Source organism: Antedon bifida, chromosome 9 (assembly GCF_963402885.1).
Source record: "Antedon bifida chromosome 9, ecAntBifi1.1, whole genome shotgun sequence".
Lineage (NCBI taxonomy): Eukaryota > Metazoa > Echinodermata > Crinoidea > Comatulida > Antedonidae > Antedon > Antedon bifida.
The window spans coordinates 5,484,210-5,498,478 of record NC_136234.1 but is presented as its reverse complement, the minus strand read 5'-3'; the positions used below and the strand labels follow the sequence as shown (position 1 = coordinate 5,498,478).

At 33.0% G+C, this 14,269-nt stretch overlaps 1 protein-coding gene and 1 pseudogene across 2 annotated transcripts; both read right to left on the bottom strand.

Moving 5' to 3' along the window:
- Positions 1-34: 34 nt before the first annotated feature.
- Positions 35-1,871, bottom strand: LOC144851383 (2-amino-1-hydroxyethylphosphonate dioxygenase (glycine-forming)-like; annotated as a pseudogene). The gene is made up of 3 exons (XR_013614174.1): positions 1,741-1,871; positions 842-1,067; positions 35-729 (listed from the first exon to the last, which is right to left on the bottom strand). The product of XR_013614174.1 is annotated as a 2-amino-1-hydroxyethylphosphonate dioxygenase (glycine-forming)-like (transcript).
- Positions 1,872-3,854: 1,983 nt separating this feature from the next.
- On the bottom strand, positions 3,855-13,289 carry LOC144851364 (stress-induced-phosphoprotein 1-like). Its single transcript, XM_078708775.1, has 13 exons — positions 13,155-13,289; positions 11,617-11,826; positions 11,239-11,380; positions 10,433-10,586; positions 9,592-9,772; positions 9,002-9,128; positions 8,769-8,871; positions 8,260-8,380; positions 7,994-8,090; positions 7,535-7,696; positions 6,577-6,680; positions 5,889-6,052; positions 3,855-5,285 (listed from the first exon to the last, which is right to left on the bottom strand). The coding sequence occupies exons 1-13, from the start codon at positions 13,173-13,175 to the stop codon at positions 5,213-5,215; spliced, it is 1,659 nt and encodes a 552-aa protein (XP_078564901.1). The 5' UTR covers positions 13,176-13,289; the 3' UTR covers positions 3,855-5,212.
- Between the last annotated feature and the right edge of the window lie 980 nt (positions 13,290-14,269).

Genomic DNA, 14,269 nt, shown 5'->3' with positions numbered 1-14,269 from the left:
CTATGCCATGGCTTGAACTTTGAAGTGTAAAAACTAAGAATGAAAATTAATTAACAAATGGATACTTAGGTCTATAATACATTCTTATGACAGACAAGCAGATAGGGTTAAAGCATGGACCTATAAATTAATTTATAGGTCCATGGTTAAAGTGTATTACACAGAGATTTTGAGTGGTTTTCCTGAATGGTATATACTGTATATATTGTATATAAGATTTAATGTTTGTGTATCAATGCTGTGTATAATAAAAGTATGTTCCTAAAGTAATGAAATATGTGTATGCATCATAATTCAAAAATTAGCCCAGTTTAAAACATTTACCATTCAAACAACATAAACGTCAACAAATTGGTTAAAAATGAATCAAGATTTAAGTAATGTCCACACGGAGAGGCTGGAAAAATCCAGAGCTACTTAGGTTTTCCGGACGGCATGTAATTAAAAGTTATTAAAAGTATTTACTTTTTGTATAAAGTATTTTTCTACACCTGTCTTATATAGGCCTACGAGATGTTTCCGTATTTCTTTGCTCTAAATAACTCAGACAGAGTTGTTTATATTTATCCAATGGTTCTGTGTGTGCATTCGGATCCTTTGCTAGCTCATCCCATCGACGCATGCGTAGTATTGCATCAAAGTACGGAGAATTCTCAAACTGTTTTGCTTCTTTTTTGAGCATGGGACCGCCCTGATGTGTCAATGTTTGTTTAGAAGACCTGCTCAGACCTATAAAATAAATGTTCATAAAAACAAAATAAATCTAAATACAATTTTTAAATGAGATCTTTCATCTAAATCTCATATTTTCAAAATAAAAATCTTGTTATATGCCTATTACCTTCATAATATGATTTATCTTTATATACGAGGTAGCGTTTAGCATCCACGTGACTTCGAACGAAGGCTGCAATTTCTTGGGGAATCCCCAGATCTAACAAAAACGTTTCTCCAACGGTTTCATGATTAACGGTTCCCAGTTTCACCCCTTCCGTAACCATTCCTTCCAATCCTTGGGCCATGCCGACTAGATGGCCTATGTCGTGAAATAAAGCACCTAGTATGATCTAGAAAAGGGGATAAGATTTGGGCAGCTAGGCGACAACATAGTATTAATGAACATTACAAAAATCGGTTTATTATGGACATAGGCGGATTCAGAAGCGCCTGCCTTCCCTCTGTCAGTTTTTTTATGTATCTATGTAAAGCACCTTTGAGCATGTTTTTTCATGAAAAGGGCGCTATATAAATGTGGTATATTATTATTATTATCATGGAGCTATACATTTATTTATAGCTCCATGCTCAGATCACAAGGTGAATTTGTTTCGGAAAAGTTGTTCCGGAAAAGCCACAAAACACTTGATTTCGCCAATACACTTTAGTGAATGAGATCATTATACTTAAAACCCTAACATCCTAACATTCTTAAACGGAGTTAATGCATGCTGACGTTGGTAATTGGTAATATTTAGCTTGCCCGGCCATGCGTTACTTAAGTCCTCAATCAACCAGGAATATTGAGTATAATCCATAACGAAATTAAACACGCACTACCAACCCTAGTCTGGGCATCCAGACGGAGTTTTGTAAAAATATAAATATTTTTGCACATATGGCGTTTCATACGTGTATTACTTGAGTTTGGATACTTTTCAGACAAAAATCGCGGTCGAAATGAAAACAAATAAATAAAAAAAAAAAACAATAAATACAGACTTGGGGCAAGTCTATACCAACCCGTTTGGGGTGTCCTTCCTTTTCAGCCATTGTATCATATGTTGGTTCTGTGATACAGCTTCACCTATATACTCAGAATCACCATAATTCTCATACAGCTCAAAAATACGCTGAATATCAATGGAAGTCATTATTAATATACATGACCTATCTATTACTGTATACGGGTATTATATTATAATATAGCTGTTCATGCGTAGACTGACAGGCCTTTTGGCACTGATTCATATTATTGTTGAAAACATGATTGATTATACAGCTCAAGAATTGATAAAATTGATAGAGAATAATGACTTTGTTTATCTATTTTAAATAACTTTATCTTGTATTATTTTGTTAAACAAATAATTATTAGTAATATTAATCTACATTTAAAAAAAAGTGTTTTACTATTTATAATGTTCAAAATTAAACAATTAATTATTTCTCATTATATTTGCATATTATATTATATTGTTTTCATCATTCTGTATTTTATTGTTTTTATTGTTCTTTATTTTTGCCAGAAACATATTTCAGTTGTTTTTTTATAGACAAATAAAGATTACCATGGCTAGGGTATTCCGGCCTAGGCCTACTATGTACTCACAATGCTGAAGATTTAACGATTTGACAATTAAACGTAGGCCTCACTCAAGTTCAGTTTGTTATTCTTTTTCAATTTCTTTTTCTGAATTACATTATCTGTTATCATTATTCATGCATAATCTTGGTGTGGGCGACCCTTCGGAAACATATACATCTGAATACTAAATACTGTACCACGGTGTAAATTGCTATAGTAACCACTTCAATATCACGATACGAAAACACGATACTAAAATCTTATGCGGAATAATGTGGCTATTTATAACTTAATTTATTGGAGCAGTACATATATTGCGCAATTTAATATTCAGAATACAAAAAGTGAATTGAAAACGAGGCAGACTCAGAGACAGAAACGTGTAGGTAAAATAGTAAAATGTTCCATGACTGACTTAAAAGTGTAATGGTTTTGAATGAATTCATATTTTTAAAAAAAACTTTATTTGCCAAATAATTTCTTATTATATAAAATATTTTAATATTCCTTTAAATTTATTATTAAAAAGAAATAATTCGGTATTCTGTTTACCTGATCAGAAATGGTTGCTTCCTTGTGCTTTATTACTACAGAGAAACTTTTCACGATTATAAACTAGACTACTAGTTCAATTGAATAACATTAGCTAAGTCCTTTTATCGATATTTTACTTGCTATATCCTGTGCTGTATGTTTAAAGGTAAGTTTTACCATTTTAGCATTTTTTTTTTTGCCGCAATCATAATTAGTAGGATTTATTCCAAATAACCTAGGCCAGTAACAGACGGTTTCGGTTTTAAAATTCAATTCAATAGTACATATTATCTATTCAACATGTTTGTCGAATTTTAAAGATTAAAGTTAAAATGACGGAAATTGTTTTATTTGTGCAGCTATGAATGCCGATAAACAAGAAAATGATGAATTTGAAAATACGCAATTCAGAATCCCTGAAATTTGTAGTAGTCCAGCCTGTACTTTCCGGACACCCATTCAAGAAAGCAGTGGTGTTGTCGATGATACTGATCGACATCATATTGAAACAAGTCCATCAATTGCCTTGGTTGAAAACAGCGGTATCTTGAATAGGCATCCGATCCAGGAGGTTGGCGAAAACGCTACCGATTCTCTTAAATTCAGCATAGACGAAACAAATGCCGAACATGTCATCAATAGTACTTCGATCCAGGAGGTTGGCAAAAACGGTACCGATTCTCTTAAAGTCGGTGAAAACGGTACTGTCGTGTTTACCGATTTTCTTAAATTCGGCATAGAAGAAACAAATGCCGAACATGTCATCAATAGTACTCCGATCCAGGAGGTTGGCGAAAACGGTACTGTCGTGTTTACCGATTTTCTTAAATTCGGCATTGAAGAAACAAATGCAGAATGTATTGTTAATGAGCCTCCGATTCAAGAAGTTGGCGGTTGTGTCGTGTTTACCGATTTTCTTAAATTCGGCATTGAAGAAACAAATTCAGAATAAAGAATAATAGCATGAAACAATCAAGTTGTCATTTACAGATATGCAGGACAGGATAAAAATTAATTAATTGAATAATTAATATCTATTTAATAATCATTATTGGAGCTACGCACTTAAAAGATATAGGCCTACTGTATCATAGGAGTTTAAATGTATCAGTGTTTCTAAAGTACTCCGCTATAACGAATTGTAATTAGTAAATTAAGCTTGGTTCCCATTTGGACGCAATGTAAGTCTTGTTTACTAGAGGATGTCGTAGACGCATCGAAAGTAATTTGACCAATCACGACGCAATGGATTAAAAACGAAGTGTCGCTTGTGATTAGTCAACCATCCATGCGTCGCGCGTACGTCGTTGCGTAGCGCCCAAGTGGATTACACTTTAAAGTATATTTATTATAAAAGTATTGAAACTCTAACAATGAATGGATACCAGTAGGAATACACATCAACAGACACGATCTTGGCACTGATCCAAATGTTTCTCCTTTGAATTTTACAGTTCACAAAGTATTGGACTTGATAAGCAATGTATAATAATGTAGAATACAAAACTGTGTATACGTTATTCTACTGCAGTAAAAAATTCAACAGTGACTGCAGTAACTATACTCCTTGCAGTGTCCTTTACACTATGTCTGTATTATTACCCTTCATTTCACAAGACTTGTACAATATGTTACTGCAGTAAACTACATATAATTAATGCAGTAATATTTACGGTTTTTTTCACTAGGGGGGTACACAAATTTGTACATACTTTCTTCTGAATTATATCATATTTAGTTTTAATTATAAAACTCCTCATTTCTTATTTTTTTGTTTGCTAATCTTGGGAACGTTTAGGCTTAATTATCACTAACTTATTTAAAAACATCACATGTTATGTAATACGTTATGTCATTTCTTTCAGTAATTATCTATTCTGTTACTATTTACAATCACTAATTTTAATCCCTTATTTATATTTCTAATTTTTTTTTAAGGAAATGAGGTTTTGATGGTTTTTAAAATCTACTGTCTAAATATATATTATTGTACTCATGTTTGACATAAATGTTATTATCATTAACGGTTTGATGTTTAGACAATATGACAAATATTTCAATATAAAAAACATTTTTAGATGGAATTTTAAATCACATAATAGGGATTTTTGAGAATATGACATAAAAGCAACGTGACAATAATCTGAGCATGCTTACAAACTAATAGTCGCTGTGATAGCTTCGCATCAAAATTATGCTTTTTGTAAATATTAGAATGTTTTATATTTATACGGAGATCTTGCAGCAAAAACAATTGTTGGTCTTGTTATGAGCAGTAAGTTCTTTGATAATAGTGGTTGTACATAATCTTGTTGTCAGCAGAGTATTGCATCACAAAGAGTAGCACGCCCTCTATGAATGCAGTAAAGGTCATCAGCGGAACTGAATGATGCCAGCATCTTGTAGTACATACAACTTTCTTGCAATATCAGGGTTACTCATATGGCTGCAAGAAATAATTTTTAAATAAATTCATTTTTGTAACAAGATAAGATTTTTAACTTTAAGGTAACAGATTTTAACTTTTATCATATAAAAATAAATGATTTGATAAATTATACCATAGCATGTATGATGCAGAACATTTGTAAATAAAATCATCTAAAAACAAATATAGTATGTGTAATGTATTGATTGTGTTCACACATCGTATACTCTATCTAAAACAATATTTCAATCTTCTATCGACTAAAGTCGAAGTATAATCGATATCTCGGGACCGTTCTATGGCCACCACCAGGTAGGCTTACTTCATCAAGGCTTCTATGAATGGATGACTGGTTGGGAGCAGGAATGCTAGTAGACAAAACACAGTACCGTTTTTTATTACGATCATAAGTCGTAATATATTGCTTTGAAAACCAATGCACCAATATACAATACATATTATGGCAACCTGCCAAGGTTTTTAATCCTAAGATTTTACCACCATAATATGTATTGTCACTAAAAACATATTACTGTCAAAGACGAAAATGTAAAAAATATTTGTGCTTCCTTGAACCACAATGACAAGTTTGATCGTGTAGACAGAGCTTTACAAACTTACTTTCTCATAGCAGCTGGATTTTGAGACATTTGTTCCAGTATCATCCTCATTGCTGGGTCACTCATTATCGCTTGCACCTCAGGGTCAGCCATTGCTCTTTTCTTTACCTCTTCTGGATCCTTATTTATCTCCTGTCTACAAGTTATTAACATATTCATTGTTTCCTAAAAATAAAATAAACAAAGAAATTGAATTCAAAAAAATAGTTATCACTTTCAAAAAACCAAAACAAAATAATGTGTACACTCAAAAGTAGCATTAATCTAACATTATGTCAATGGCCACCAGATGTATCTATGTAGATGGTTACCTGAACCAATGAATCAAATAAGGGGGTGGGGGAATAATCAAAAACTACACAACAAACTAAAATACATAAGTATGCAGTAGATTCGCTCTTTTCGGGTCTTATTCAGGGGTGATTTCTCCTTGAAACGAACAATTGAAAATATATGTTCAATTATTTTGAACACTAATGATAACCTTACTTATTAGGGGACTTAGGACCCGAAGGTATCTTCTTATAGGGCTCTACTGTGGTTATCTACACATTTTTATATTAGCCTGGAGAAAATGGGAAATTTTGGAAGTTCCAGGATAATCTTGGTAAACTGCTGGACAATCATGGAGACCCCAGGACAAAGTTGAGGATTATGGTGATCTAAGTATCTGTACTGTTATAGCGTACCTGATTACTACTATCAATATCCAATGCCTTCTGCAATGCAGACTGTGCTTGCGCCCATTGTTTCATTGCCATCAAGTTTCTACCTTTATGAATGTAGCCTTTTACTATAAATACAAAAATAAAAACATCTCCATTGTTATTCATTATTGGCAAAAATAATTCTAATTCATTTCATTCTGTTTATATAATTTGAAACAAAGTTAAGATCAAGAATACTTTTGTAAATGTGACTATTTTGACTACTATTTTTAGTACAGTAGTTACATCACCAATAGGGAAATCCCCTAGTCATGTAGAGGGCAGCATTCAGGGATAGTAAATCTAGTAAGTAGAAGGTTAAAGATATATTGTTCCCCTAAAAAAATAATTGTTAAAACATTTTGTGTTGAATATGCCATTTTAATGTCACATAACAGTTATTCACTTTGACCAAAAACTGGATTGATAAAAAGATGTAATTTTAAAGCAAAAAAAAATGTTTTTTTTGTTAAAATTACCAGTTTCTTTTGACTTTTTATAAGTGAAATAATTTGTTGGAAAAATGGCCTATTCAAAGTCTGATTTTATTAATCTTCATTTTTTCATATTTTTGGGGGACAATACATCTTTAAGTACAGTACTGTACACTCTTTTGTTTAGTTTCTAAAGCTCTGTCTACACTATCAAACTTTATGTGACAAAAAAGATGTCATATCACTACTATATTTGGCCATATCACTGCCATATTTGGGCAGATCACACTTTTTTGTAAAACTAGTTTGATAGATAGAGCTTAATACTATACTTAGTCATGACAAACAAGACTTACTGATTGTTGGGTCAAGACGTATACATTCATTGGCGTCTTAATACTATACTTAGTCATGACAAACACAAGACTTACTGAATGTTGGGTCAAGACGTATACATTCATTGGCGTCTTAATACTATACTTAGTCATGACAAACACAAGACTTACTGAATGTTGGATCAAGATGTATACATTCATTGGCGTCTTTAACAGCACGGTTGAATTCTAGCAGTTTGTTATATGCTGCCGCTCGGTTACTGTATATCTTAGCGTCTTCGGGATTGCGCTTTATAGCTTCATCGTAACACTTGAGGGCGCTTGGAAAGTCCGCTGAAATATAAGAAAGCATAGTGGAGAATGGATATTAATGATTCAACATACATCAGTCATGAAGCCAATAAACTCAATAATATACACATCATTAGGCTATAAATATATAAATAACAATAATAATAATAATATCCTGGATTTATATAGCGCCTAATGCTGTGAAATCTCTAAGCGCTGAACATTATTACCCCGGTCATTTTTTGGGATTAAACACGTATGGAAACATACTCCCATAATGCAGCTAGTAATCAGAAGAATAAATAGGGCAAAAGAATACACCTATTTTAGGTAACTTACCTTTCTGGTAGAAGTCATTACCCTTGTTTTTCGCTTCTAATGACAACTCTGGGTTGATGTAAGCCTTCCTTTCTTGATCCTTCAAAATCTTTTCACACTAAAATACAATACCATTAGAGAAATAATATTCACATGTTGGAAACGGCAGAAATAGACATTTTAAACATTAATCCGATCTCCTAATTTTTAGATAGGAATTTAAAAATTATTTTTTCAAAGTACTCAATATGTTAATTGTCTACTTAAAAATTTAACTTTTTACGTACCTCTTGTTTTTTCTTTAGTATATCATCGCTTCTGTGTTCTGTTAATGATTTTTTAAAGTATACCAATGCTTCTGTGTAATTTTTTTCTTTTAGGTATGTGTTGCCTATTCGTCCAAACGCCCTTATAATAGAAATAACAACAATAGTACATGAGTGTATGAGTTACCATGCTTACTTAGTGATTGGTTTGGGTTCAAATCCCCTATATATTTTTTTGTTGTGGCCAAAAACGTGTTACTAGAGCTTTGTCTACACTATCAAACTTGATGTCACAAAAAATTGTGATGTGCCCATATATGGACATGATGTCATATCACTACCATATTTGGTCACATCACACTTTTTTCTGTCAAACTAGTTTGATAGTGTAGACAGAGCTTTAGTGTTGATTTCTAATGTAATTGGTGAATTCAATATTTTAAAATGAACACATAATAGTCAACTTTTAAAATGAATCATTTATAATTTGTTTAAAGTAAATAATTAAAAATAAAGTACAATATTTTTACTTTGCAATTGTTTTGAATGGAGCTTTGTTTTCTCTTCCCACTTCCACGGCCTTCAAACAATCTGTCCGACAGGCGTCAAAGTCTTTCTTCTCAAAGTGAACCGCTGAAAAATGTTTTAAAATGACATTTATTTCATATCATAATTATTAAAAGTTATTTATTTTTTTTCAGTAAGAGATACAATTATTTGCATTAAAATGAACGGAGATAAAAAAGAAATGAGGGCGACATACCAGCTCTGTTGGTAAGATACGTCATCTCGGCAGGATCTAACTCAATAGCTTTTGAATATAAATCAATCGCCTCATCAAATTCTTTTTTCTTGTAGGCAGCATTTCCTTCAGTTTTTAGGTCTAAAGCCTGCAAAAAATTAAATATAAAAAATTACACACAACTATTAAAGATGTATTGTCCTCCAAAAACATGAAAAATGAAGATTAATAAAATCAGACTTTTAATAGGCCATTTTGCAGTTTTAATGAAGTTATTCTCTTCTGTAGAAAAAAAAAATCATTTCACTTATAAAAAGACAAAATAAATGGCTAATTTTACCCAAAAACTCATTGTCTGACAATTTAAGTCTTTTTTTTTTGCTTTAAATTACATTTTTTTCAGGTAAATAATTTGTTTCGATCCAGTTTTTGGTCAAGTTTATATGTATATATATATATACATTTTCTTTTTCATATTTAATGTTATATATTTTGGGGTGGGTCAAACTTTCTGACTAATATGACTCTCCCCGCACATGATTACTTCATTGTATTTATTATCCAGTATGTTATTATATTGTGGAAATAAATTAAATTGAAATAATACTAACTTTCTTTTTGTTTGGATCCATTTCTTTTTCGTCAGTTTCCATCTTTTCTGGTTCCTTCGTTTTCTGAGGCTTTGGTGCTGATGACCTGGGGTCATTTTCCATATCAGCGTCAGTTCCGAGTTTCAAATCAACTCCAAGTAGAACACTCAGTGTTTTCATAACTCGGGGATCTTGTAACTTCCTAAAAATATATTAAATTTTTAAAAAACATAATAAAATTTGTGTACATTTTATGTCTGTTTTTATTTTGTTTTATGTACATATAAATTTATGTCTCTAATATCAGTACGTGTCTGCATGTCTACACTATCAAACTTTATGTGACAAAAAAATGTGATGTGATGTGCCCATAATTATATGGACATGATGTCATATCACTACCATATTTGAGCATATCACTACTATATTTGGGCACATCACACTTTTTTTCAAACTAGTTTAATAGTGTAGACAGAACTTTAGACTTTTTAACAAGCGTAAAAAAATAGAACCAGCACACTGACCTTATTAAAACAATGTAAAGAAATCCTGGCCAATTTTTTCAAGTCAGAGAAGGAGATATATGATTGCTAGGATTTGCTTTAGAGGGCTTTTCTTCATTTCTTCACAAAGCACTTAAATATTATAGCCAGGCAAAACAAACAAAATACTTTCAGGTAATAATGTACAAGCTCTGTCTGTCTACACTATAAAACTAGTTTGACAAAAAAAAATGTGGTGTGCCCATATATGGTAGTGATATGACACATCATGTCCATATATGGGCACATCACATAAAGTTTGATAGTGTAGACAGAGCTTTAAACTTAGCATGGAATGTTTAAAAAAAACAAGCTCTTACATGCCAATTGCGTTGGGATCACTTTTTAGCGATTTCAGTAACATTAAATATTCTGGATCCTTCATCCATTCTCTTGTCTCGGGATTAGCTAACAGTTTCTGTTCAATCCCTGGCATTCCAAAGGGATTTGTCATTGATCGAGCTCCAGCTGCAGCTATGTACAAAAAAATGATAACATTGTTTAAAGCTCTGTCTACACTATCAAATTACTTTGCCAAAAAAAGTGTGATGTGCCCAAATACGGTAGTAATATGCACAAAATTGGTATATATGATATGACATTATCATGTCCATATATGGGACATCACATTTTTTTGTCACATAAAATTTGATAGTTTAGACATAGCTTTATACCATAACATTTTGGACAGAAATGGTGTAAATCTTTCATTTCAATCTTGGTTATAATCACATCATTAAATTTACTCCACTTAGTGAGCTACAATTTATTTTAAACAAGCAGTGGCTTGATTTCAAGAGGATAAGAGGTAATTTAAAAAGTATGTATCAACATCTTTCCGGGCAATTGATCAATTTCTTTGCCTATTCTTTTTTTTATTACTGTTTTAAGATTGTCAGAATTTGTAAAGCTCTGTCTACACTATCAACCTTTATGTGACAAAAAATATGTGATGCACCCATAGATATGATGATGCCATAGCACTACCAATTTTGGGCATATAACTACCATATTTGGGCACATCACATTTTTTTGTCAAACTAATTCGATAGTGTAGACATTCATTGTAATCATTGTAAATGATATGAAACACATGGAGGAACTCATATTGAGATTATTTTAATACCTGCTAGTTCTTTATCACAGTCTTCAAGACCTTTTTTAAATGCATCACTGGCTGGATCAACTTTCAGGCCTTCAGTATAAACAGATTTTGCATCTTCGTAACGTTTTAAAAATTGCAGCGCCGTTGCTTTCCTTGAATAACCCTATAAAACATACACACAAATTATTATTTTACTGTATAATAATATCAACACACAAATTTTACTCTTTTTTCAGAAGACAGTCTGAGTTGATCCACTGTGTACTGGACTACAGAAGAGCCTCTTTATTGGGACATCCACTAAGGGGACAATTTCAGGTTAAACAAATGAAACAAACTTTGTTGGGTCACAAAGGTGTCCCTTTAATAGAGGTTCTGTTTATAAAAAAGACACCTGACCTTTGACCAGTCCGGTTTTACTTTGATTGTCATTTCAGCATCTGTCAATGCTTTCTCGTATTGTTTAATGTTGGCGTGGGCAGCAGAACGATTACTATAAAGAACGTGGTTGTTAGGGTCTAATTTAATGGCTTCTGTATAGCTGGTAATGGCATCTTGAAAACGTCCTTCCTTTTGGGCTTCGTTTCCTTCATTCTTTAACTTTACTGCCTGTCACAACAAAAAATCAATCAAAATTACAAATTAAATTTTTTATTATTTATTAATCTAAATAAATTTAATTATTCTAGCCCAATCTTTATCAGATTGAAGTAGTACTCGAAGTAGAGAAGTACACGGAATTTTTCAAAAAATTGGTGACCAAGGTCCAAAGTACTACTACTGGCCTAATTTAGCCTAAACGATATATTTAAATAGGCCTAAGCCTACTAGCTAGTAGGCTTAGGCCTAACTAGGCCTAGCCAGCCTATAGGCCTAGCCTAGATGATTGACAGACGATCAGGGCCAGACGATCAGGCTTTTTTTAAGACGATCGGGTACCGTGCGGACATTCGGGCCAAACTTTGTGGACGTTTGGGCTTAACGCCTAAGACGATCGGGCCAAAAAAAATAAAGGAAAGACGATCGGGTACACGAAAACGAATGGATTTATAATTGTTCACCATAAAATAAATTAAGGGTGTTCTTTCCACGAGTTTGTGATACAAATGTAATTGTGTACATACAAATAATATTAATGAGTTTTTCTTTTATCGTGCTAGTATGTTAATGTATGTTACCATAATAATTATAGGCCTAATTTCTCTGCCATGACAGTTAAATTCATTGTTTAAAAGGGACTCTAATTTCAATTTCTTAATTTTGTGATTCCAGATCAATTATTCAATTGTGCATTTCGATACTCATTTATTTGTTTTGCCGAGAACTCAATTATAAACTATAATGGAACGGATTTACAAACGATACACTTGGCTATCGGGCCCAACTTTGTGGATGTTCGGGCCCAACACCTAAGACGATTGGGCCAAACGTATAAGACGATCGGGCACATAAAAAAAGGGCCCGATCGTCTGTTCACCGCCTAGATAAATACCGAGCCTAGGCCTCTAGACTAGGCTCTAGGCCTATAGGTCTAGCATATATTTTTTTGTATGATTTTCAGTTCTATGAATAGATAGTTAGGCCTAGTAGGTCTAGGCATATATGTCTTCATTTTTCACCTAGCTAGGAGGCCTAGGCCTAGCCTAACTGTTATATGGTTGCATTGATTTTTATATGTAATTGATTATTTATGATTAGACTGAGGTAGGCCTAGGCTAGGCTAATTAGGTTTCTATCTAGACTAGGCCTAGGCCTATTCTTTTGCTTTCCGACACATGGCCGGATGCGGAAACAACGGTCTTTGCCGCTGTGTGCACGCGCGGGGGGATTCACACCACACAAGAAGACAAAACAAAAAAGATCATCATTTCATTTGTCTATAAAGTGAAAAAAACATCACATTTTCTCAAAAAATAAATTACCGTTTTTACACTTACTTGTGCTTTTTCATCAGCCATAATAGTAGTTTATAAAGTGTTTAAGCTCGATTTCTTGGGAGTTCGTATGAAAGTGTGGCTAGGCCTATAAAGCTAAGAACTTGATATCCACCCGCGCCGAGAACTTTCTGGAAAAACACATGTCAGGGTTCAGTATGGAAAGCCAAAATCGCCAAAACCTGTGAACGTATCAGCAATGTAATACATTTATTCAATCGATAACAGTGCATATTAATATTTTTGTATTTATTTTAAATATATTTAACATCGTTAAGACATTAATAGACCAATAAACACAAATCGATAAATTATTCTACATAAAACTTTTGAGTACTGTTGCAAGTCTTTGTTGTGAATACGTATAACATGCTATAAAAAGTCACTACGAACAATTAACAACAGAACAATTGTCCACTTGCTAAAGAGGAATAACTGTTTTCTTGAATAATTGCCTCTGCTCCGCTTATTGTTGATCATTTATCCAAAAAACATCGGTCAAACGGTTACTTTTATCGTACCGTTGAGATCTTGTTGAAACTACTATAAGAAAACTGTAAAACGTGAACAAAAATATGGTTTTGATGATACTGACTTGCAAGTTTTTTTTATTTTTACTTTTGGTATCTTGGAATACGACAAGTAAGTAATATATACTGCATTTACTTTTATCATTCAACAACTAATTTAAGTAAATATCTTTGCTGAAGCAATTCAGTTACACGAGGACGGGCGCAACGCAATGTTAATCAATAACAGGCGACAGTTCGGATGATCCATCATTCGTGATTGGTCGACTCACTACTCACGTTACGTCACGTCATTGCGTTGCGTCCTAGTAGGAGAACCAAGCATTACGCTTGGTTATCTTCCCACTAGAGACGCAACACAAGAAAATCAAGTGATTTGACTACACAAGCGATGGATTATTCGACCCTAGTGTCGCTGTGTGTGGTCAACTCTCGCGTGCGTTGCGTCGTCTACGTCCTTTGCGCTGCGTCTCTCTATTGGGAACCAAGCAACGCATGTAATTGACCAATCATAACGCAATAATGGGAATATCATCAATAATCACGTCATTGGTGAAACTACGGTATATTGTAGGCCTACTTACTTTG

Excerpts from the sequence above, each read along its gene's own strand:
- LOC144851364 (XM_078708775.1), bottom strand. The coding sequence starts at position 13,175 with ATGGCTGATGAAAAAGCACAA. Across the intron at positions 9,129-9,591 it reads TGGATCCAAACAAAAAGAAA|GCTTTAGACCTAAAAACTGA; the intron begins GTTAGTATTATT and ends AATTTTTTGCAG. Across the intron at positions 8,872-9,001 it reads GTATCTTACCAACAGAGCTG|CGGTTCACTTTGAGAAGAAA; the intron begins GTATGTCGCCCT and ends AACATTTTTCAG.